The sequence below is a fragment of the Rhinolophus hipposideros genome, assembly GCF_964194185.1.
Source record: "Rhinolophus hipposideros genome assembly, chromosome: 9".
Taxonomy (NCBI): domain Eukaryota; kingdom Metazoa; phylum Chordata; class Mammalia; order Chiroptera; family Rhinolophidae; genus Rhinolophus; species Rhinolophus hipposideros.
This window is the reverse complement of record NC_138055.1, coordinates 21,657,439-21,682,369: the sequence shown is the minus strand read 5'-3', so window position 1 is coordinate 21,682,369 and position 24,931 is coordinate 21,657,439. Positions and strand designations below refer to the sequence as shown.

The window sequence follows — 24,931 nt, the reverse complement described above, 5'->3', positions numbered from 1 at the left end:
TAATAGTAGAGTCTACTCGTACCCCATGGAGCATGGTGGGGATTAGCTGAGTTAATACATCGGTGCTGAGAACAGTGCCCCAAACACATTAAGTGCTACAAAGCAGTAGCCCGACAATAATACAGATGACATTTTCCTTCTTGCTAATGTGAAAGGTTCACACAGGAGCAATGGAGAAAATCAGGACCTTTGTACTCCCTTCCTGAGCGGGCCCATCCAGAGGAATGACGGCTCTGCACCGGTGAGCGGGCCGGAGCATTTTGTTATCTCTTTAACGACTGAAGGACAACCTCAATTTCTTTACCCATTCATTGCCTATTTTTGTGTTTAGTCTGTTCTGAAAATTCAGCTACTAAAAGACTTTCATATCTGAATGACTCCTCCTCGCCTCCCGGAATCAAAGCGCGGCCTCTGTGCGCCCCCTTGGAGCGAGCCCCCATCTTCCCGCGCTCCCCTATTGCCCCCATGCGCTTTGCGTTTGGCGCTGGCCAGGTTCGAGTCCCGCGGGCTGTCTAACTTCACCCACTGGAAAGTGGGCGTCATAAAGGCCCCTTCCCTCGTGGTTTGTGTGGGGATTACATGCGATCATGTGTGTGAGGGGCTCAGCACAATGTGAGGCACGTGAGAAGCACACACGCAGTAAGGGCTCCTCGTTTCTGTTACCCGTGTTTAGAAAACTGACTGTATTGCTTTTATGTAGCTGTCTGTTTACGTAGGTGGCTTCCTCACCAACTGTCCTCACCATGGTCTCCTAGCTTACCCACTTTTGTTGCTCTGGAACCTTGCGTAGAGTCTGGCACATATGAGTTGCTCAGTGAATGTTAAATGAAGGAGCAAATGGGTCACATAATGAAATGGACAGTACCCCACAAGTCACTGTATATGAGAGTTGACATGAAAGAGGTGCTGAACTTTGAAACAAACAAGGAATCACTGCCTTTTGGTTATTGTCCTGTATTAGTTTCCTAGGGTTGCTGTAACAAATGACCACAAAGTAGGTGGCTTATAGCAGAATTTTTTCTCTCTGTATTTCTGGAGGCCAGACATCTGTAACAAAGTGTCAGCAGGGCCCTGCTCTGACACTGGGCAGAATTTTCCCCTGCCTGTTTAGCTTCTGGTGGTAGCCTTCCATCCTTGGTTCCTTTGGCTTATAGCTGTATCACTCGTCTCGGCCTCTGTCCTCACATGGCGTTCTCCCTGGGTCTCTATCTCCAAATGTCCCTCTTATAAGGACACCAGGTCTGTTGGATTAGGGCCCACCCAAATGACCTTATCTTAAATAGATTACATCTGCAAAGAGCCTACTTCCAAAGAAGATCACATTCACAGGTACTGGGGGTTAGGACTGCAACATGTATTTTTGGGGGACACACTTCTACCCGTAATGTACACATATTTCACACATTGCTGGGCTTTCAATTAGATTTTTCAAAATTACACACACAGGGAGAGCCTTGGAGATGGTGCTTTGATTCACCTGAAATCAAACAACTCCTAAAAGGAACAGTGCTCCCCACCACAGGAACAGCAAGTAGATTCAACAGCATATCTGAAACCAGATTCTGTGGCAAGCATGTCATAGGGTGCTCACCATGTGCCAGCCTCCATGCTGGGTCCCTGGGGTGGAAACAGGTGAAGAGGAGAGACCTGCCATAGAGGGATTCAGAGTCTTTGGGAATTCAGCAGTTCCTGCTCTGGAACGGCAAATGATTTTAATACATGACTTAGACGGGAAGGAAAGCTGACTCTGATGGCTCCAATCCTGGACTAGCGATGGCTGGCGTTGGTCTCAGGTTCCTTACTCCATCTGTGTTTCTGCGGATTGCCAATTTCTCACGCCTTAGGGAAGGCTGGAGGGTCAAAGTTGTGTAGCTGAGCAATGCTAAGGAGCTGCTTCCCCCACATACAGTTAGGCTGCTGGACAAACCTGAGTAGAATTGCAAGAAAGGAGTGATGCCCAGCCCAGGACAGAATATGTTTTATACCCAGCACAACTGAATGAAAGGCCCCTGTTCAGGTTGGAAACATACAGGTCTTGGGGGGTCGCTTGGGTCTGAGTCCATGAGGGGCAGAAACCAGAGCTGGTAGAGACCTAAATGGGATGTCTGGTTCCTGTCTGGGCATTCCACATTCACCCCTACCAAACAGCTCTTCTCTGTCTCATGTGCTAGGAGGTAGATTTGTTCATTGTAGTGCTGACGGTTTGAATTTTGGGGCAGGGTTGTTTTTTGTTTTGTTTTTTTTCTCATTAGGTTTGAATTTTGGGGCAGGGTTTGTTTTTTTCCTCATTAAACTAAGTCTTCCAGAAGGTACTTTAACAATTTTATGTAATAGTAAGGATCTCTTTCAGAGATTTTGTTTATTAACAAGCTTAACAACTCCTTTTCACTCCTGAACAACATCAGACAGATGTGGTTTTTAAATCTCTCATTTTGGGGATGCTCAGATGGAGAAGAGAGGAGTTGATGCCCAGAGTATGACATAACTGGCCCCAATGACTGCCCACACACCTGTGGGTCTAAGTCTGAGGGGCACAGGGGCTGGACACATGGCATTTACTTCTCAGGTACACTCTGCGTGGTTTTAGTTACACATCCGTCTCTAGTTGACATGGCCCCTTTTTCCCATCATTTAGCCATTCCTTGAGGACATACCCGCTCCCCTAGAGTGGCTCAGCAGGTGGTCGCGAGGCAGACATGCAGGCCAATTATAATAGAGCACGATGTGTAGAACACAAGCTGGGCCATGATTCCTGCATCTTCCCGGAGAGATGGGAGGGAGTAAACATGGGAAGAAGGCCATAGAGTTCAAGACCCCTGAGTCAGCTCTGGAGGAATGAGAATGCGTTTACCAGGCTGAGAAGAGTTGGGAAAGGATATCCTGCAGCATGTGCAAATGCAGGGAGGCTTTTGACTTTGCAACTACAGAGTACTTATTTAGGGGCTGGGGGAGATAAGAGGTTGGAAGAGTGAGTGGGAAATGAAGCATGAAATGTGTTATGCAAAAGAGATGGAACTTTATGACGAGGGCAACGGAGAACTAATAAAGGGCTGTAAGCAAGGGAGTGCCATGATCAGGTGTGCATTTTAGAAATAAACATCTTTCTCTCCTCTTAGGCTTTGCGGCATCAATCGTGTCACACTCTGACCCCACAGCCCCGATCTTTTTGGCCGTTTACCACAAATCAGTTTCTCTCTGCTGGCTGAGTTGGCACTATCACACCTCCTCATCAGGGCTGGCATGTCCCTCTCTAGAACTGGCCGGGAGTGGAGAAGGAAAATGGGGCATCTGCTGCTTGCATACACTGGGCAACTGTCTTGTGCTCAGAGCAGCTGAAGCCACGGACTCTCAGGGTTGCTGCAGAAGGAGACCTGGAAGCTTTACACAATCCCTCATCCTTTTCCGTCCAACAGAGCTTTTGTGCTTGTGGTTGGCGGTGAGCGTTCATCCCAGGGGGAGGCGAAAAGCATTGCCAGCTCCCTTCTCAGCAGGAGATTGAAATGGTGATATCATGAAAAATCCTCCCGTCTCCAGAGCAACATCCAGGCTGATCCCCACAATGTACCGAACGGTTCTTACTTAATTAGAAGGGGTTTAGAGGAGAACAGTCAAGACAGAGTCATTAGCAATATATTCCTGGAAGTAGGCTGCATCCCCTTCTTAACTTAATTGGATAATTCATTTCAAATTGGGTGTGCAATCGCGACAGGAAAATGTTCGTATTAATCATACATATCTGAGATTGACTGCCGGTGCCAAGAAGCCTGACCCTGGCAGAATTTTTTAATTCCCCAAAATAAATTTGGCGAAGATAAAATGATGTACTGTCTGTTGGAGTGAAGAAAGAACAAAAGTACAGCAAGCAGTTGTATCCTGGAACTTTCTAGAACACCTAAGTTGGTTACAAAATTCCGCGGAAGACCCATCTGTTCTGGACTCTCTCTGGAGGTGTTTCGTGCATCGAAGGTGCCCTCTCTGCCCAGCTCTGGGTCTGAGTGTTGAGGGCCTGGTATGTTTCGTTAGGTGGTGTTTTTTCCTTTATGTCTTGTCAGCAGCTCAGATGGTTTGAAGTACAACAGATGGCAACTGGGCTTTGCCTGGGGGCCGAGGGCATAATCAGGGCCTGTCTGCAAACATTTGGTCCCAGAAGCTGCCTAGAGACCCGTGAGGTAGCTGATGGCTCGTGGAGGTCTTCCAGTCTGGTCACAGGGCCCTGGGAGGTAGCACCTGGCGCAGGGGTCCAGCCTGAAGGGGGGACACTGCAAGTTGATTGGGGAGGCTGCCTGTCTTACATGGGCTTCCAGGCAGCTGCCCTGTGGCACTCACTATTCCTCAAATAGGGCAGTTGCTAAGCAACACCCCGAGTTTGGGGACTACCTTCAGCACTGTGTTGAGGAGGCTGCTATGCCTGGTGCTCAGCTGCCAACACTCCGGCAGTCTGGCCAACCCTACTTACGTCAGGCTGTGGCCCAAGCCCACACGGGTTTGCCGGCGTGAGCCCTCCTGCTTCTGGGCTTCCAGCTGCAGGAAAATTCAGTGGTTGTGTAGACAAACTGACAAAACCCCTAGCGTTCACAGACTCACCATCCACCCACGGGCCCAGCTGCTCCTCTGCGTGGCCTCCTCCCCACTGGGGCTCCAACAACAGTTTATCTCAGTTCCTGCCCCAAGTTTGTGACACAAGAAGAAGCTCACATGTATGGAGCATTTGTCTTAAGGCAGGCACTGTGCTGGATATTTTCACATTTATTGACTTGTTTTCGGACACACGAAATGCCTATTGTTACAGTTGGGAATGGGCCCATTATAGAGGTGAGAATACTGAGTCTTGAAGAAATTAAGTAACAGATTCAAGACAAAGCAGATAGTAAGCGCCACAGCTTTCCACCTAGCAGTCTTGACCCCAAAGTCCATGCTCAGGATTAGGAAGCTGGAAGATCACAGTTACAGAGCCATGGGCCCAAACTTGAATCTCATATTCCTCACATTGCTGATTATTACCCCAGGGCAGGCAGAGAGAGGAAACCAGTCCCCAGTGTTTGTTGTTCGAAATGACAATGGAAAAAGTGCTGGCAGCATTCTGAGCCTGCTGAAAATGTGAAATGATCATTCTGGAGGCCCCAGTGCACCCCAAACTTCCTGTGTGTCCAGATGACACTTCCTAAAGAAAACCAATCAGAGCACCCCTCTGCCTGCGTGCTTCCCAGGTTCCTGTGGCTCCAGGAGACTCCAAACTCTCTTCACCATCTACCCTCCCTACCCCCACTACCTCCTCGCACGACCCTGGCCCCACTGCTCTCATTAGCATCGAAGTATCTACTCAGACGTCCTCGTTGCCTGGGTGCTCCCTCTGCCTTTCCTGCCTGGCCATGCAGCTCATCCTCAAACTCCTTTGTGCTTCACCTCCTACAGCTGATGCCTACACTGGGTGTCACCTCCTCTGCTCTTCCTCTGCTGTCATCGTGCCGGCATCCCTGACTGGGCTGGGCGCTGGTCTCCTTACCATTCCCAGCATGTCTGCGGCTCGGGCGTCTGCTGTTGCCCAATGAGGGTAGGGTGAACGAGCATGGAAACAAGCAAACATGCTTCTCCGTACCATAGAAGGAAGTCTGTCATCTTTGAATGTCAGCGCTGGGAAGGACCTAACAAAACACCCTGCCCTGCTTGCCCCTCCTTTAGCAAGTGAGAACCCAAAAGGGGAAGTGATTTTTCAAGAAAATCGGTGGCAAAGCCAAAGCCAGGATGAGAATGCGCTCCCAGACCACCTGTGGCTCTGAGTCCCGCAGCCATCTGCCAGCGTGGCAGGTGGCCACTGGGAGCTGGAAGGTCATTGTTGGTAACTGGAGGAGCACATGTACTGGGGAGCAGTTTTGCATTTTATTTTATTAACACTCCGGTGGCCTTTAATAAAAACACTGTTGGGTATTGAAGAAAGCCAGGAGGGAGACAAGACTCCCAGTCTAGCGAGGACAAGCCGCAGTGAGCCAACCCAGAGGGGGTGGGAAAATGCTCGTAACATCCAGCCTGAGCCCCCTGGGCCGGGAGTCCCGCGGGCTCCTCTCGTCTTCCGGGATTTCAGGCCATCAAGTGTAGAGAGCATGTTCTCACTGCAGCTTAGCCGTGCCAGAGAAAAAAGAAATCTCAACCCAAACCACAAGGAAACGTCCCCCGGGAGTCGGCCAATTCCGAGACCGAGTTGGAGCCCATTATTGGCAGCATGCTATTCTTAGAAGTTGGAAGTGGGGTGCGAGTGGGTGTATGTGCATGTGTGCGTATGAACACTCCAAAATTAAACTCAAAGCCCAGGCGTCACCGAACCCAGTGCCTACAGCAACAGGACCGTGGGACGGCAGGCTGTGCACTCAGGGAAGGCCAGGCCTCCCTGCCCCACTCAATAGAGACGTCAAGAAGTAGGTTTAAGAGGGTATGTTTCCCAGGGCTGCTGTAAAAGTACCACAAACCTGGTGGCTCACAACAGACTCTTATTCGCTCATAGTTTTGGAGACTACAGGTCTGAAACCAAGGTGTGGGCAGAACCGTGCTCCCGCTGAGGGCTCTCGGGGAGGATCCTTCCTGCCTTTTCCATCTTCTGGACGCTCCTGGCAGTCCTTGGTGTTTCTGGGCTTGTAGCTGCATTACTCCAGTCTCTGCCTGTCTTCACATGGCCTTCTTAGTGTGTCTCTCCATGTCCTTCCTCTTATGAGGGCACCAGTCATGGAATTTAGTGCCCACCCTAACTCCAGGAAGACTGCATCCCGACATCCTTAACGAGTTACATGTGTAAAGACCCTGATTCCAAATAAGGCCACATTCTGAGGATCTGGGTGGATGGGGGGCGGGGAGGAGGAGACACCATTCCCCTCACTGCCCAGGGGAAAGGCTGCCCCATGAGAGGGTCCTAGGAACCCTTTCAAAGCTGCTCCATAGGGTGGGTGGCAGGTGTGAGGTGAGCCTGCCCACAACAAATTCCTGGCAGAGCCCAATGCTGCCAACCAGCTGCTCTGTGTCCCCTGGGTTCAGAAGGCAGGGAATGAGGAGGCGGGCTGCCACTGCCCATGCCAGCAGCAGTAAGACGCTTCTAGGACAGAGGCCGAATTCACTTCCTTCTCTGCTCCTCAGAGCCTAGCAAGGAGTCGTCCATATGAAAGCGCCTTAAATGTTTGTTGAAAGAATGTTTGCTTGTTACAGAGCAGGAACTTTCACTCCTACAGTGAGTCCTTGTTCTAACTTTGGAGAGAGGACAGTTGGGTTCTGTGTCAGGAAAGAGTGAGTCAGAATGTGGTCTGGAAAGGAACCGAGATGAGGAGCTGAAGAAAGGGTGTTGGCTGGGAAGCTGGTGGCCTGGAAAGTCGCCTCTGCTACTGCCTAGTTTGTGAAAGCAGCTTGGAGCATGGGGTCCCTCATCTATAAAGTGGGTACCAAAGGGTTGTGAGGCTTACGTGAGATAATGTGTAAGTCTTCTGTAAACTGTAAAGTTGGGTACCCGTAGGAGGAATTTAGATTACTTGGGAGGCAGAATAAAATGGATAGACAGTGCGAAACAATGAGCATGCTGTGCAATTACATCATTGCTTGCTAAGCGAGATTCCACTGGGTGAGGTCATGTTTTTGAGGACCTATATGAGCTGGGGGCATTGACATACGTTCTTTTAGAAAAAACTACCCCATGAGGTATTTTTATTCCCCTTGTAGAGGTGAGCAAACTGAGGCCTGCAGAATTTCGGTAGCTTTGCTGAGGTCACCGTAAGTAGTGAAGCTGGGATTTGCACCCAGCGCTGGTTCCACTTAGCATCTGGCCCATTAAGGCTCCTGGCCTGTGCCCTGGGTGAGCAGCTCTGCTCCAGCCTGCGGGTGACCCGAGTTGCTGAGCAGTGCTCCTCGTGCTCCCTGCGAGCACTTCTGCTGCTCAGTGGGGGCCACAACCAGGTTGTGTATGTGGACATTCGCTTCCTGTTGTTTCCCCGTCACCCTCATCTCCTGGATGTGGGCTTCTGATGGCCAGTCTGCTGCCGTGGGACTGCTGGGTGCCTGGCTCCTCATGCAGGGTGTCCCATCAAAGCAGGCACCTCCTGTACCTTGGTGGGCAGAGGCAGTTCTAGTTCCAGTTAAAGAACAGGCCTCAGGGAGGGCTGGCCTCCCTCACCAGGAGCTAGAAATAACCGCTCTGACAAGAACCATGCTTCCTTAGCAGAAAGCTGGTTTTCCTGGGAACTCTGCAGTTACCCCACGGTTACTCGGGAATGTAGAGCCCCACGGTTCTGGCAAACTGAGCGGAGCTGGGCCTCTGAGCCAACACCAGCTGCTTTCTGGGAGAGGGTGTGGGGGTGGACAAAAGGCTTCAGTCTTGGCTCTGGATAGAACTGGGTTCAAACTTCAGCCCCACCAGTTACAAGCTGCATGATGTTGGGCTAAAAAGCTTTTTGAGCCTGCTGCTTTTTCTTTTTCTTTTTTTTTTAAATGTCTTTCAAGTAATACATATATTCAACACATTTTTTTTAAATGTGAAAATGCAAGTAAGCAAAAAAAATTACAAATCAATGATAAACCTATCACCATTAAATTTTATTATACACCTTTCAAGATTATTTTCTCTCTTAATATACATAATTATTGCATTAAAATAATGGAAGATCTCATGTGTTGTTGTTGTTTTTTTTTTAACTCAATGTATGTTTAAAGAAAGACATGAGAAAATGTCAACAATGTATTGTGGTCTAAAGTAGTTGCATGCTTGGTATTCCATGGGAAGACCCAGTATTTAACGTACCTCTATGGGATGGGAAATGGGGCATGATCTCACTTCCAGTCAAGACCCTCAACTTCTTCATCTTTAAAATGGGATCATAGTGCCCATGTTGTAAGGTGGCTGTGGCAGGCCCTCGTAAATGCTTCTTTCCTTTGCCCTTTCTAGTCACTGGTTCCTTTCACGTAGCACATCTACCACAGCAACCACAGCAAGATGTATGTCTCCAAAATAAATACATCCTGCTTGCCCTGCCCCAGGAGCTTGGTGGCACACTCAGGGCCAGCAGCCTGCATCGCCCTCCCCCAGCGGCTGAGCTGACGCCCAGGCCACAGCAGACACCATGGAGCTGGGCTGCTCCTGCCTGTCCGGGCAGGCGTTTCCTGCTCTGAGAGGCATTGAAGAACAGCGGAGATCAGCTGGGGTGTCTGGTTAGTGTCTGCACCACTTGTCGGGCCAAACGGGGGTGTCTCTCCTGAAGCTGCCATGGCCTCTAAGTGGGACACGTGGATTCCGCGATTGTTCGCATCTGCTGCCACCCCCCGGCCTGCCTACCCACCTCCCGCCCCTGATTAATTGAAGTGTGTGAGGTTTTCTTCACAGTGAATGTCAAATGCAGGCCACACTAAGCATGACATACTTACTGTTAAGCCTTGTGTCTATTTCTTGTCTGAACCCAACTAAATAAAACATCATGTTTCCCCTGCTTGGTCGAAATATGTAAACCAGATGTAATTCTGTTTTCCATAGCCCCATCTTGTCATCCAGAATTGTGGACAAAGCAGGCGGAATATACACAGCCTTCTAAGAGATTTAATTTTGACTGTGCAGTTGCATTGGAGCTGATAGCGGTTTTGTTTTGTTTGTGCTCAAATGGGGGGGGTGTAACAATAAATCATACGTACTAAGAGCTAGTATATATCGCAGACTTATCGTGTGTGGCTGTTTCAAGTGTTCTGCTATAAGCTTTATATGGATTATTTCATTCAATCCCATGAGGCAAGTGGCAGGTCAATCCCCATTTTGTAGATGAGGAAACTGAGGCACTTGGCTAGTAAGAGACGGGTGGCATTTGAACTCAGGCAGTGACTCTGGAACTCTAATCCCAGCAGCAACCCTTGTTGAGTGGGTATTTATGGAAAGATGCACTGTTCTGTGCTCTGTATCCCGCCCTGCTTTGGATGCTGGGTTAAGGAAAGGGTGGGCTATTTGCTCGGAAGAACCTTCTGCACAACCCTTCCTGCTTGCTTAGTGAGCTGCTGACAATTCTTGTTTAGAGAACAAGATAGGAAAGTCGCAAAATCAGAGGGCAGGAGTCCTGCAGTTCCTGGGAGCTCCCAACTGGTAGAAAATTAAGGGGTGGGGGGCGGTAGCCATACTAATGGGCACCCACTCCTGGTCTGGCTCCTCCTCGAGGGGCACTGGTAAGAAATGAGAGCTAGATAAGACGTCTGAGCACAGGAAAGCCCCATGCATGACCTTAGATCAAAACCAGGTTGCCTGCCAGGCCAGAGCCTACGTACATAGCCAATGCCCAGTACGAGGATAAGTGAAAAGACAGTTTGTTAAGCTCTAGCAGAACCTGTGAGGTTGTAGGGGGTTGCATATGGCCCCTGGGATCTGTCTTAGGGCTTTTCATCTAAAAATGTCAGCACAAACAAAGCACATGCAGGTACACAAATGGGACACAGTCACATGGAGCTGTAACTAGCCTGGGGAGCAGTCACAGAAAAATGGGCCCCTCATGGCATGACGTCACTGGCTTCCTGCCTTCGTCAGTTCTTTTCCTGGGGAGAGTCGTTCATTCCACAAACACGTTCATTCCACAAACACGTTCATTCGACAAACACTTATTAAGTTGGTGCAAAAGTAGTTGCAGTTTTTGCAATTATTTTTAACCTTTTAAGCCACAGTTAGTTTTGCACCAACCTAATAGTTAACTTAATATTATCCTAATAACATCAAAATTAAGAAGGTAAATTCAGTTACATGAGCATCCCTTCATTCCCTAGCACTGTATATATAATTTTTTAAAAAATCACAATACTTAATAAATTTCTAATTTACCCACTGCCTGGGATTACTGAACAGGCTCCTTCCTGTTCAGTGGGAGGAGAAGACAGAGCTGAGAGTGTATATGTATTTAAACATACCCATGGACACACATAAGTACTTGTAAGCCTGGGACCTGGCAGGGCAGCAGACAGCACTGAGAAAAATGGAATGTCACCTGCTCTCTCAGTGTTTTTTGTCCCTTTAGGATGACATAACTAAGGGAGACTCTCTCTGGACACCTCAGTTGCCAACAGTAGCTGGTGAGTCAGAAAGGGTTTCTTTGCACCAACCACTCGGCTACAGTCCTGCGCCAGATAGACGGCTTCCCTTTCAGGCTCCTGCATTCTCAAAACACCAGCTTGGAAGCAGGGACGGCAGGGGTAGTTTCGGGACCGTTCTTCTACTTTTGCCCGGAACTGTCACCCGGGATATTAGGGGGCTGTTGTTCTCCTCTTCACCGAAGTCAGCCCGTCCTTGCTGCCTGTAACCTCCGATGGAATGCCAGGTCAGGGGTCCATACTGGTTGTGAATACACATGGAATAGGACATTGTTAACAAAGAGGCTGGTCCTGTGTGTGTGAAGGAAAGATGTGTGCAACTGTTGCTCTTAAACCACACTGGAGAGAGTCACTTAGCTCAACCAAACACAGACAGCATTTGCCAGGTTACCAGGCAACTGTAAGCAACAAATACTTGTGTCTGGGAGGAAGGGGTGAAAAAAACAGACTTTTTCTAAAATCCTCATCACTTTTCATATTAAGAGCCCATCCCCAAGCGCTTTTGTGTCCTGGGCTATCTCAGCCTGAGTCTTGTATCACCTTTCATTGTGGCCAAGTGCTCTGGGGTCAGACTGTCCAAATACTAGCATGTGACTATCGGTAATATGTATTCTCTGAGCCTCAGTTTGCCCATCTCTGAAAAGGGAGCAATAACAGTTCCAACCTTTCAGAGGATTAAATGAGTCTAGAGTGTTCCAAGTTCTTAATACAGCCTGACAGATATATGTGCTCAGCAAATGCTACCTATCATTATGACCCTGTACTGTGAGTTTTCCAGCAAGCTCCTCATGGGGCAAACTCTTGGAAGGAAACCTCCCTTCAGAGACCACAAAGAAATCTTCAAACACACATGCCACAGATACTGTCGTGGGGTTTGCCTTGGAAGTGAACTGAGAAGGGGCTGTCAGTTCAGCTGCCAGGGATTTTAGGGGTCCACTTACCTACCTACGTCCCCAGCAGGAGGCATCCTGGTGGGGGGCTTTCCTTACCTGCTCTCCTCATGGGAACAGATATCCGGGTACAGAGTTGGGCTCTCAGATGGCTGGGCTGGAGCTGGGCTGCATAATTCTGACCTCCTTGTTTCCCTCTTCTCACTCATTTCCCTTCCCAATCTTCTGTCCTTACAGAGGTTTCAAATTATCCAGGTGCACGGATCTAATACATCTTTCCTGTTGGTCTCTAGTGAAGCAAGACCCGTCCTGGTTCTTTCCAAAGGCCATTTCTTCCTTCTTTTGGTCAGCTCTGTAAATTGCCCCATCCCCGTCACGGTGTGACCTTTCCCTAAAAAGCTCTCTTGGTGTCCTAGTGGCTCTCCTTGTGGAGGCACTACTGACGGGCCCTTCCATGCATCTCCTTTTTTTATACTCAGGGTTTAGCATGTTATGTCAGTTGATGGGCAGCCCACCATCCTCCATTTAAACATAGAAAATTCTTCAGATCCCTCATGTGTATGAGGGCAGTATGCTAAAAGAAATAAATCAGTCAGAGAAAGACAAATTCTGTATGATATCACTTACATGTGGAATCTAAGAAAAAAATGAATGCATAGAAAGAGAGTAGATGGGTGGTTTCCAGGGGTCAGGGGTGGGGGAAATGGGGAAATGCTGCTCAAAGGGTACAAACTTGCAGCTATAAGGTGAATAAGTTCTGGGACCTCATGTACAGCATGATGCCTATAGTTAACAATACTGTCTTATATACTTGAAAGTGGCTGAGACAGATCTTAAATGTTCTCACCACCACAACAAATTGGTAATTATGTGAGGTGAAGGGTGTGTTAACCAACCTTATTGTGGTAATCGTTTCCCAATACACGTGTATCAAATCATCACATCCTATACCTTAAACTTATACAACGTTAATATGTCAGTTTACATCTCAATAAAGCTGGGGGGGAGGGAAGATTCCTCATGTTCTTTTTTTTTTAACAGCTTTATTGAAGAATATAATTCACATACCATCCCATTCACCCAACTATTTAAAGGATACAGTTCAACAGCTTTGAGTATATGTCCAGAGTTACGCATCCATCAACACTTTAGGACATTTTCACTACTCCCCTAAAAACCCTTACCTTTTAGCTGGCACCTCTCAATTCCCCCATCCCACCTCCACACCCTAGGAAATGACTAATTTCCTTCCTGTTTCTGTAGATTTGTCTATTGTGGATATTTTATATAAATAGAGGTAATCATACATTATGTGGCCTTTTGTGTGTGGCTTCTTTCACTTGGCATACTGCATCCAAGGTCCATCCGTGTTATAGCATGTGTCAGAACTATGGCTGGGTAGTATTCCATTGTAAGACTTTTACACATTTTTTTTTTGGCATAGAATAAGTGTTTATTATCAGAGCACCTCCAAAAACTGTCTTACTATATGTATATACCACATTTTGTTTAACCATTTGTCAGTTGATAGTCCTAGGGGTTGTTCTTTATGTTCCTTTTCATACATCAAGTCCCACCTCTCTCTCCCTGAGATCGCCTTTCCATTCCGAACCTTTTTTTTTGAGGAGGTGAGGCATTTTATCCTTTTTATCACAGTCTCAAATTACTTCTTGGTTTGCTTATGAATGTAATCCTTGTTCAGATATTCTGTTCTGAATACCATCATAAAATTAAAGGTTGGTTCTTTAAAAAAATGTTTACAAGACTTGCCAGAAGAAATGATTCAGACCATAGTTTTCTTTTTTCTTCTGGGTAATTATTTAGGCTCAACTAAATCATTCCGTTGAGATGAGTGTTCACCTGGCTGAGGATAAAATAGTTTTCCCCAGGGAGAAAAATATTATGTGTGAAGAACCAAAAGAGCTTACTTAGAATTTTAGCAGAGAGATACACCAGGCAAGGATGCTTTCTTTTTACTAGGAACTGACTCTGGATCAGGTGGCAGCAGTGACACCTTCAACCCTTTCCTGCCGAGAACAATTTCTCCCTGGTATGTTGTCTACCCAGGCCAGTTAGGCCCGGCTGGTACTTTTAAGTTTCCCAAATTTCTCTGAAGGTTGGTTAGAGGTTTTCAACTTGGCTAGTGTTGAGTGTGGAATGCGGTCCGATGGAGTAAATGGGATTTGGTGGGTTAACCTGCAGGCCCGATGACCGCCAGTGTCCTGCTGAATGAATCGTTCAGCTTTGCCTCTGACGCGCTCGGTACGTGAGCCGCCTGTGTGTGGTGCTGAGCAACGTTCTGCCAGGATTGGCGTTACTGGGCTTTCCGGTGCTGAATGGAGACCTTGTGTGTCCCTCCCTCAGATGCCTGCACTGAAGACTTGCTCCCCCCAAATCTCAGTGCTTGGTAAATACGCCCTTCCCTCCTGACTGCTACATAACTTCTCTTCTGGGGTTCGAGGATCGATTGAAAGACACAGGCAAGTTAGCAGGCCGTCGTGTAACAAGAGGGAAGGCAAAAACATAGACACCAAACTGTGGCCACCAAAGGAACATTTAATTAAATTTCACCTCTATTATATCTTTGAAAGTTGCTGAGAGAGTAGATCTGAAAAGTTCTCATCACAAGGATAAAAAAAATTGGTAGCTATGGGTGGTGATGGATATTAACTAGACTTATTGGGACAGTCATTTTGCAATAAACGCAAATACCAAATTATGTCGCACACCTGAAACTAATGTAATGTTATATATGTCATTTATATTTCGTTTAAACAATTTCATCTCTACTAAGAGGCTCTTTGATTCTCTGCTCCCAAATTTGTGTGGAAAGAGGAAAAAGCTCAGGCTTTAGAATGAGTCGCTTGTGGTGGTTCTTGGGCAAATTACTCGCCATCTCTCAGCTTTGCTCATAAGGTGACAGCTTCCACCCTGCAAGAGGGTTAGTGTGAGACCAAATGAGATAGCTGGTGTACAGCCGAGACAGAGTAGGCACTCAACAGGAGCTCCTTCTAAAGCTCTTCTCTCCCAGATGGTTTTTTTTAACCCTCATTCATACCTAAGTTTTAGGAGGAACAGTTTGTAAGGAAACATTGAGTCCTTTCCCACACGATGGCGCTGCTACCTCCTCGTGCTTGAGAGAGACCCATCTTTGTCCCCCTTGAGCACCTCGGAACCCTCAAGCATTTGATAGATATTTGCTAATGTTCCAATTTAATAAACCTCAAGAACAGCACAGCCTTTAAAATGAAGTCTGTTATCCCAAGGGGGCATGACAACTTCTGCAATGATTATTGGTTTTCATTTACATCCTCACTTTTGAGGGCCAGAGCCGTAAACTGAAGAGTCAGAAGTAGATAGTAGCAACTTAAAATACTGGATGAGTGCCGTAAATATCCATGTAGACAATTTCCTTTTCCTCCAGTGGCTTTCTTGGCAGAGAATGAAAAAAGGAACAAATGGGTACATGATTTAAGAAAACATTGTGGTGTTTGGTGGTGATAACATTTCTGTAATGCCTCCCGACTTACATAATGCTTTCCCATTATTACTTTCATTGAATTCTCACAAGTCCCAGAGGTGGGGAAGACAATACTGTATTATAGTTAAGGAAACGCTGCCTCTATCCCTTACCTACCCCGTGGCTGTGTGGATTATTTAAGCGTTCTAAGCTTACTTTCCTAAGTTTTAAAATGGGAGTTTCGTGATACCTGCCTGTTAGGAGTGCTGTACCGATTATGTGAGATAATGCAATGGACAATGCCAGCTACACAGTAAGTGCTTACTAAATGGCAACTGTTGGAATATTCTTACGTATAATAATCCTCACTTCACAGATAAAGAAAGTGAAAATGACAATTTGCCAAAGACCACACACCATTATAACTGGCAGAACCGGAATGCAAATCTAATTCCGCCTCCAACTTTCGTCCTCTTTCCACCACACCTTTGCCAAGATGTGTTAAATCAGGCGGTGCTTCTGCCAACACAATTCCCCATGCTTATGAAGCTCGTCCTCGGTTTCTCTGGTGCACTGATCTTTCTGATGTCTCCTTTTGTGTTATTCACAGAACATCATCAAGAAGGTGATTGGGCAGAAGTTTGTGTACAAGTTTGTCTCTTTCCCGGAGATACTGAAAATGGACCCTCACACGGTGGAGATCAGCCGGGAGAGCCTTTTGCTGCAGGACAGCGACTGCAAGGTGCCTCCCGAGGGCCGCGAGACGCACAGACACGGCTTGTCGGCCCTCAAAGGCACGAGCCGCAACGAATACATCCACTCAGGCCTGTACTCGTCTTTCACCATTAATTCTTTGCAGAACCCCCCAGAATCCTTCAAGGCCATCAAGACGGAGAAGCTGGAGGAGCCGCCAGAAGACAGCCCTCCCGTGGAAGAAGTCAGGACTGTCATCAGGTTTGTGACCAATAAAACCGACAAGCACATCAGCAGGCCCGTGGTGTCCCTGCCCTCCACGTCTGACGCCTTCCTGGCCTCGTCCGTCTCAGCCAAGATCTCCTCTTTAATGTTGCCAAATGCCGCCAGCATTTCGTCCGCGTCACCCTCCTCGTCTCGGTCCCCGTCGCTGTCCCCCAACTCACCCCTCCCTTCTGAACACAGAAGCTTCTTCCTGGAGGCCGCCTGCCATGACTCGGATTCCCTGGAGCCCTTGAACCTGTCATCGGGCTCCAAGACCAGGTCTCCATCTCTTCCCCCAAAGGCCAAAAAGCCCAAAGGCTTGGAAATCTCCGCACCCCCGCTGGTGCTCTCTGGCACCGACATTGGCTCCATCGCCCTCAACAGCCCAGCCCTTCCCTCAGGATCCCTCACCCCAGCCTTCTTCACTGCACAGGTAAGAGCTGCACCCAGACTCAGGGGCTTCGCAGAAAGGAAGAGCAACCAGAGACCCTTCCTTTTGCCCTTCAAGAGAGAATCCTAGAGCCCGTGTACCAGTCACTGTGTGAACGTGAAGGGAAGTTACTTTTCCACCTCCAGAGGAAGGTACCCATAAGAGAAAAGGTGGGGTATTGGCTACAGTGGGGTGTTTGGTGGCTTTCTTGCTTTCTGTGACTTGAAGTGATAGAAAGACAGATCATGTGCACACTGGCCATCAAAGCAGCCCCAGTCATTTCCTAGGGAAAGTTGAGCAGGCCACGTGACATTTCAGAAGGCCTCTGGGCTTTACGAAATTTTATGGCAGACTCCTCTCTGGTGGGGAGCTTGATAAGTAGTCATTTGTTTTCTGTTAATAAGAAAATAGATGTTAAGCGATACATACGGCCACCGGAGTTGTCAGTGTGGAGGTGTATTGTCCTGTAGCCCCCAATAAGTAGTAGTAAGGATAACAAGGGCCATGTCAGACGGTGAGAGAGACTCTTCAGTAGAAGCAGTGCTGCTGTGAGAAAACCTTGGTTTGCGTCAGGAGGGAGAGGAAAACAAATGTGGAACAAGAAAGTCTGCAGTGTTACTGATGCCAAATGAAAAGGCAGCCTTTTCCTTTAAATGCCACATTCAGATGCCCTTTCTTGTCCAGCTGGCACTTGCAGGGCAAAGGCAGAGTACATGCCTGGTAAATCCTGTTTCTGCTCCCACTGAAACATCGGATGAATTTTGGTGGCAGAGCTAAGCTCGTTGGCTTTGGGGTCACAGAGCTGGATTCAGTTTCTGGCTACCTTGCTTGGCTGTAAGTGTGACTGGGCACGTGCTCTCTGAGCCTGTTTCCTGTCTGTGAAACGGATTATTGTGAGGATTAAATGGAGTGATGGCCATGGTAGGAGAGCTAGCTACAACAGGCAGGAGTTACTGTGGAGCTTTGTGGCTCCAGGTGGGGAGGAGCGCTCCGTCTCCTGCCTCTGTACTCATCACCGTGATGTCCTTGCTGCACGTCAGCAGCAGCACATACTGAGCTCTTCCTGTATGCCAGGCACTATTCTAACACTGTACGTGCATTGCCTCAGTTTGCAGCCCCACGAACTACTGTTATTGTCCCATTTCTCCAGCTGAGGGAAATGAGGCACAGTGGTGATCTGTCCAGGGTCACACAGCTAGTAGGTGATAGAAGCAGATTGGAACCCAGTTAGTCCATTCCAGAGGCCAGGCTCTTGGCTGAAAGGCTCTTGGCATCCATTCCCACTGGGAAAATGCCCACTTGTCCCTGGTCGTGACAGTCCGTGGTGTCTGTCTGCAAAGCAACCGAAAGCAGCTCTTGGGCTTTTTCCTCTCTGTGGCTTCTCCCAAACTGGTGGCCCAGGGATTGTGTGTCAGCTCAAGCTGGTGAGCTGGAGGTAAAGAGGATGCCGCAGAGAGGAGAGCTTAGGGCTCAGTTAGTGGTCAGAATGAGCGTGTGTGCTCTTCAATCGGGCATTTTCTAACCAAGCAAAACTGTCTGGTGACTAAGGACTGCTGAGTAAATAAGACTCAGAAACAGAGGCTCCTGAAGTAGCTCCGAGAAGTGACGTGAGAAACAGGACTTGGGGAGTCGACCTGAGGATCCCCTCCCTCAGCCTTGTTTGTGTTCACAACTATAAGGTTTAGAGAGGTCTCAAGCCAGGCCAAGGCTCACTGTGATTTCAGTATCTGCTTTCTCTCTGAGCCCGTATCACCGGCTCTGAACAGAGTGGGACAGTTGCCATCCCTGCAGCCATCTCGGAGGAAATCAATTCAAGCTTGCTTGGTGGTTTTGCACCTGGACGCAGTGAATTTAGGGTGACTCCGCTCAGTGGGACTGAGGATGGTGTGGCTGGGCCGAGCCGAGGGACCGTGGCATGGGGTATGGATAGACGGTGGATGCGGGTGAATGGATGCAAAGCTCAGGACGGGGAGACAGAAACCACTAGACGTGACCTTAAGCCAGGCAGCCTGGGAAAGCCAGATGGACCTAGACCTCGAGCAGATGAGTGTGACTGGTCCTCAGCCAAACTCGGAGGGTTCATGCTGTGAAGTGTGAGTTAGCAGCAAGAGCCCAAGAAATGGGCCCAGAGCTTCCTGAGGGAGGGAGGCAGAGGGGAGGGTGCAGACCCAGGACAGGAGAGTAAATGTGGGGGCCCGAGCTGTGAGGGCCTTTGGAGGGGGGGAGAAGCACACTAGGTCGTGCTCTGAACAGGTTCAAAGGAGTTAAGGGCTGCCTCTGGGAGATGGAAGATCTCAGGACTTGAAGTTCCCCCACCTTCTTGCAGTGTCAGCTCTACCTGGTGTGCCTGTGGGTGGACAACGGTGGCTGAGCAGCAATGAGGGAGAAACCAGAGAGCAGAGAAAGGGCAGGACTCAAGCACTGGGTGGTTTGTCTGAGATCAGACAGGACTGTCACGTGGTTTGATCTTGACTTGACAAGCCCCTCATCTTTTAGGATTCAGGGTAGGCCTGGACTCATTGTAGGAGTTGGATTCTCAGAGATTCTGGCCCCCCAGGAACTGCTTTGTGTGCCCCAGAAACGAACCCACTCATGTGTCTCCCTCCAGTGGACAGTCAGAAACAGCAGCAGCTCTCTGAGGAGCCCGCCATACTGCTGAAGGCCACGGGCCTGAGCCTGAGGGATGAGCCCATTTTCCTGCAGTCGCCCCCAGAAGACAGGAGTGAGACTTCCCTTTGCTCCTAGGTCAGCTCTGAAGGTGTCCTCTCCACCTGAAGGGGCGGGGGCTTTTCCCCCCACAGGCAGCCCTCACGTCTCACTCCTATAGCTCACTGGTTTCCCTCCTACCTTACACACGAGTGTGACACGAGTGGGTTCGTTATCGCTTTGTCACAGAAACTCTGTTCTGTTCTGTGTGCAGCGTGACACTGTTTGCACATAAACATTTGGTTACTTCTTGGAACCTCCTATAAAGTTTTCTTAACAGTTGGCCTTAGAAGAGATGAGAGCTGTGCTGTAATAACTTGATATCCTGAAAATGAAAATTCCCAAGAATTTCATCTATTCCCAGAACTATTTATTTATCTTTTACTTATTCTAAGAAGAATTTCCAGTTATTTTCAGCTAGAAACATGGCAGGAAGAAGGGTAAGATTAAGAGACTCTTGGTGTGCACGGGGTCTTCTGGTTAGCGTCCTCGGGGGGTCGTATTAAACCACGTACCTCGCATAAGCCCTATGTCAGCTCTGAAATTTCATCTACATGATGTGCATGAAAAATCATCAGCCACTCCCCCAACGGAACTCCGTTAAGTTCCCCCAACTCCATAACCGCTCCCGTCAAAAATGCTTGTGGGGCATCTGCTGGCACCTGTACAAAGTACAGTTGAGATGACTCATTTATGAGTTTTTAAGAAACCACGGTGTCTAATGTTGATCAGCAAAGCCCCTGAGGCATGCACTGTGAGGAACTGAAAAACGGGACCAGAAAAGCCAGCTGGGTATCAAGGAGTGATAGAGTTGGAGCTCAGCTGCCAAGATCATGTTGGACTGTGGCTAAAAAAGCAAGGATGTTATCTATGATGGCATGAGCTACAGAAACTGAGACGGGGGAGGAGCTAGGATATGAAACCCTCCTGGTTCGCAGCCAGGCACCATGGAAGCCCGAATGGTGCCAGCTGGGACTTCTCATCCTCTGTATCTTCTGTGCCTTGTATCACCTGTCCCTCTTCCATTTGCGTCTTGTGTTCATTCTCTCCTTCCTCACCTCCTATCAATGTAAAGCTGGTTCAGCATCGGAGGCTGGCATGTGGCTTTTCCCTTCATTTATGCCAAGACCTCTGTTCATCTCCTGTGTGCGCTTGAAGATGGTCAAGTCAGATACGTGCAGGCCCAGCGCAGGAACTCTCCCTCAGTCCGAGCACGCATGGCTAGGCTGCTCTGGGTTAGCACCAATTGAGTGGAGACAGCTGGCTGACGACTGAAATGCTAAAACCTCCTTCCTGCCTTTACTGGTCGATTGAACAACTTTGAGCCAAAATGTTAAGGTGGGAATTTGGAGAAAACTGGATGTGTGTTGAGGAGCAGTCGGGGTACATTGCATCCTAGCCCGGCTCTGGAGCGGTTTCTCGTCTTGTCTTTTTTGCCATTGTCACAGAAGGAAAAGTTTGGTTTTCCCCCTCATATTTCTCTAACACTTCCCCTGCTCAGCCTGCGGCTTTCTCCACACTGACCCTGTGGGGAAGTGGCTGTCCTTTTAGGAGCGCTTCGCAGTAGAAGGTGTCACTGGTCGAGTTTTGCAGGCTTTGACATTCCTGCTGAAGCTCCGGATGCCTGGGCTTAACCAACCGCCCTGGGGCCTATCTTGTCTCCTTTCTCCTTGGCCTTTTCTGTTGATCCTTCGTGATTTTCCAACCTCCTCCCCACGTCTGCCCGTATTCCTTTCTTCCCCTACCACTTACTATACCTACCCTACGCCCTTACAAAATTCTCCATTTTGTCCCCCTCTCCTTAAGATCAGCACGTTCAGCACTACACAAACTTCTGTGTGATTTTACTTCTCTTTTGAAGTCCTCAAAACCACGTTTTTATTTGAATTTTCAGACAACTATAGGAGTTTCCAGAGATTCTCTCCTTTCATTTACGGATATATATTTTTTTAACCCCAAAGTGATGCTGTCATGGAGAAATTCTGTTGGCATCTGTGGGAGATGAAGATTAGAGATGTTTGTTGGTACAACAAACTTAATGGACACCCTGATTTTCTCTCCTGTATTTCCTCCAGTCCTAACGACTTACCAGTATCTCAAGTCATCAAGTCAAGTAATCAGTCTGCAAGTACTTCTTGTTGCACAGCTCGTGTGTATCCTTTTGAATCAGTCTAAAAGGAACGGTTACTGTTTGTTAATTTATTGAGAAATATTGTTGCACACCTCTCATTTGCTGGGCACCTGGGGATATAAACGTGAGCAAGATCGACAGTGAGCTTACAGCTTCCTGCCCAGTAGGTAAGGGATAGAGGCAATACATAATTTATGGTGGTGCGACATTATAGAGGACCCTACAAACTGGCTGAGGAATTTAGACTTGCTTTGATGGGAAATTAACAGCTACTGGTTTCTGTAAACCAACAGAAACAAAAATTTCTATTGAAATTTATCAACAAATATTGAGCATTATTTGCAAGACATAGAAAGGACACCCAAAGTGCTTATTTTTATGACCTTAGGATCTCACCATGACAACAAGGCAAACACACAAGACACCACATATGAGCATCAAATACACAGTAAAGGAAGCACCTTAGGAATGAAAGGGGGGAAATCATTTAGTTCAATTCAGCAAATGAACTGAGCACTTAAGTGTTTGCTGTGCTTGGAGCTGGGGATATAAACATGAATTAGATCGTCCCTAATAGGAGCTCATCACTTACCAACTTGCGGTACAAAAGGAGTCCTTAGACAAAAACGGAATACTAAGGAAGAAGGTATTAACTTCGCTGGGGACGGGGAAGGATGCTGAGAGGGCTTCGTGGACGGGGTGGACACACTTGGGCAGGGTGTTGGAGGATCGGTAGCAATGTATCCGGCACATGGGGTGAAGAGGGCATGGGCATGGTAGGCAGAGGGAGAGGTTGAGCCAAGGCGTAAGATGTGAGGTGGCCTACCACAGTAGTTTAGTAAGTAATGGGAGAATAAATTCCACAGATAAAGTGATAGGAGATGGATGGGGCACGAGTGACAAAGTCTAAATTGTGTTTTAGAAATCATCATCATGATGGGGGTTGGGCAGGAGTGAGGCTAGAAGCCGTTAGGATACTATTATAATATTCCAGGTGAAGGACAATGAGTGTCTAAGGCTGTGACAGTGGGATAGGGCCCAAAGAGAGAGATCTGAGAGAGACGAAGGGAATGCCACTAATAGGACTTAGTGGCAGGGTGTGGAGGGAGGAGGGGCGAACCAGAAGTTGAGTATGAGGAATCTAAGAAGCAGCTCATAGTGAAAAGATCACAAGTTCCATTTGGGCCTAGTTGAGTCAGGTGGAAACATCCAGTTGCAAACTGAGCTAAGGAGAAGAGTTTGAGGCTGGACCAAAATGTTGAGGAGTCGTCAACATGTAAGGGGTGGTTAAAACCATGGAAATGGATGTGATCACTTGTGGAGTGCGTCTGGCTCAGGGAGCTATGGCCTGGGGAGTCAGGGCAGTTCTGGAATGACTGCTGAAGAACTGGTAGATTGAGAGTCTGTGGTTCTCTATGTACGGATACATTAGATAAACTCGGGACATATCACGCAAAGTAGAAGGGTTCATATAGGGAAGTTAGGAAGCACCTGAAGCCAGGTTATGGGGGAACCCAGAATTGTGGCTAAGGAGGTTGTACTCTTTCTTTCTGAAACCGTGAAAGAATTTCTAATGAATGTGATGTCTGAGGGTGACTGGTTTGGCCATGGTGCTCAGAATAGATTGGGGGAGAAACCAAAGGCAGGTCGACTGGTTAAGGGGGCTGTTGTCAAATGCCATCTGTAAGATGACAGCGGCTTGGATGAAGCAGGAACAGAAATGAAGGGATAAATAGGAGTCAGTTCAGGAAGGCTTCACAGACCACGCTGAGAGGTTATGGTGAGGGGAAGGCACTTTGCATGGGTGACCAGGGTGCTGGGTCGTGTTGTTCTCTGGCACCTAATGCATACGTATGTACTCAGTATTTGTGAGCAGACAAATGGTGGTACTGTTGACAGAAATGGAAGAGCCATAAGAACACTGGACTTGGAAAGAAGGTGGTCTATTCAAGTTTGATCATGGGGGACATTCCAAGGGGAGACATCTAACAGGTGAGAAGCGAGGGCACACACCTGGAGTTGCAGATCGCGTCAGCTCATCAAGTATTTAGCAGCTGTGCACTTCAAGAGGCATAGAGATGAGCAAGGTATCTTAAAGGCAAAATAAAAACATGCCAATTACACAGATGCAGAACATGTTAAATGTTAAGGAAAAAGGCAGTTAGAAAGAAAAGTGTTGTCTGAAGGGAAAGTCTCCTCTGAGGTAGTGGCATTTTGATGGGCAGGAAGCGGCAGGGGATAGGAAGAAAGAGGAGGTCGGAGAAATGTGAACCAACGGGGCACTCAGGTGGGGCCTGTCTGGCCACCAGATCACCAGGATTAGCTCAGCTGTATGAGCTTTTTAGGAGATTCACTATTAAGTGACAGAGCTGAGTGGGAGAATGAAAATGAGATCCTGGTAGGAGGGTTCTTCCCTAATTTTGGGGCCTGAGGGCCTCTCCCGCCCTGGCAGCTGATGGAATCAGGAACTCTGCCATCCAAGGGCCCAAGGAAGAGGAAGCATGCGTTTTCTTTCTTTCTTTAGCTCCTCATGCTCAGGCTCAGCCCCCCGGCCGGACTCCAGCAGCCCGCAGGGAGAGGCTCTGAGAGCTCACACTGAGAATGACCCAGGGCAGACTTCGTAGGAACTTTCCTTAAAAGAGCAACCAGTTTTTTCTTTAAGGCCACAGGATCTTCAGGGAGGTCAGGGACGGGAAGGAGAAGAGGGAATGAGGTCATTTTACAATATTTATTTGCATATATTATAGAAGACATTTCAAACATTAAGTGTAAGAAACAGAAGGCTACTGTATTTTGAATACATCCTGTACCCCTTAGAAAAACATATGTGCAAACATCTCAACTCCAGACATGGGTACAAATTTTAAGACTATGAAACTATAAATGCTACACTTTGTATATTGCTCAAAGGATTAAAGAAGAATGGGTATATATTTATGGCCATGGATGAGAGAGAGGTAGCTACATTTTGTTTACAAGACTCCTTGTCTCCTTAGAGCTTTGAGACCTTCATTGGTGGGTAAATGGGGAGGCTCTGAACACATTGGTTATTAAATGTTAATGTGGCATAACTGTGGTTGGAAACTGGCTCCAGAGTAACATGCAAATATTAGTTCTCAGATCACCTGAGTCCGTGGACTTGAGCCTAACAGAGCGGAGAGTAGCCTTAATTAAGTACCAGCTGATGAGACTCGCTTGGCTGTTTCAGAACATTAAGTACTTTTCTATATACAGTTGAGTTTTTCCCATGCATAGGTGAAGTGAAATGCATTTTAGTTAAG

At 47.8% G+C, this 24,931-nt stretch overlaps 1 protein-coding gene across 4 annotated transcripts in view; it reads left to right on the top strand.

Annotated features, from left to right (window-relative positions):
* ELK3 (ETS transcription factor ELK3) overlaps nucleotides 1-24,931 on the top strand; it is a 66,898-nt gene that overhangs the window by 31,540 nt on the left and 10,427 nt on the right. For all 4 annotated transcript variants that reach the window (XM_081060924.1, XM_081060923.1, XM_081060922.1 and 1 more), the window contains one exon: nucleotides 16,037-16,816. In XM_081060924.1, the coding sequence (XP_080917050.1) occupies nucleotides 16,037-16,816 (780 nt within the window). The remainder of the gene's footprint in view (nucleotides 1-16,036; nucleotides 16,817-24,931) is intronic.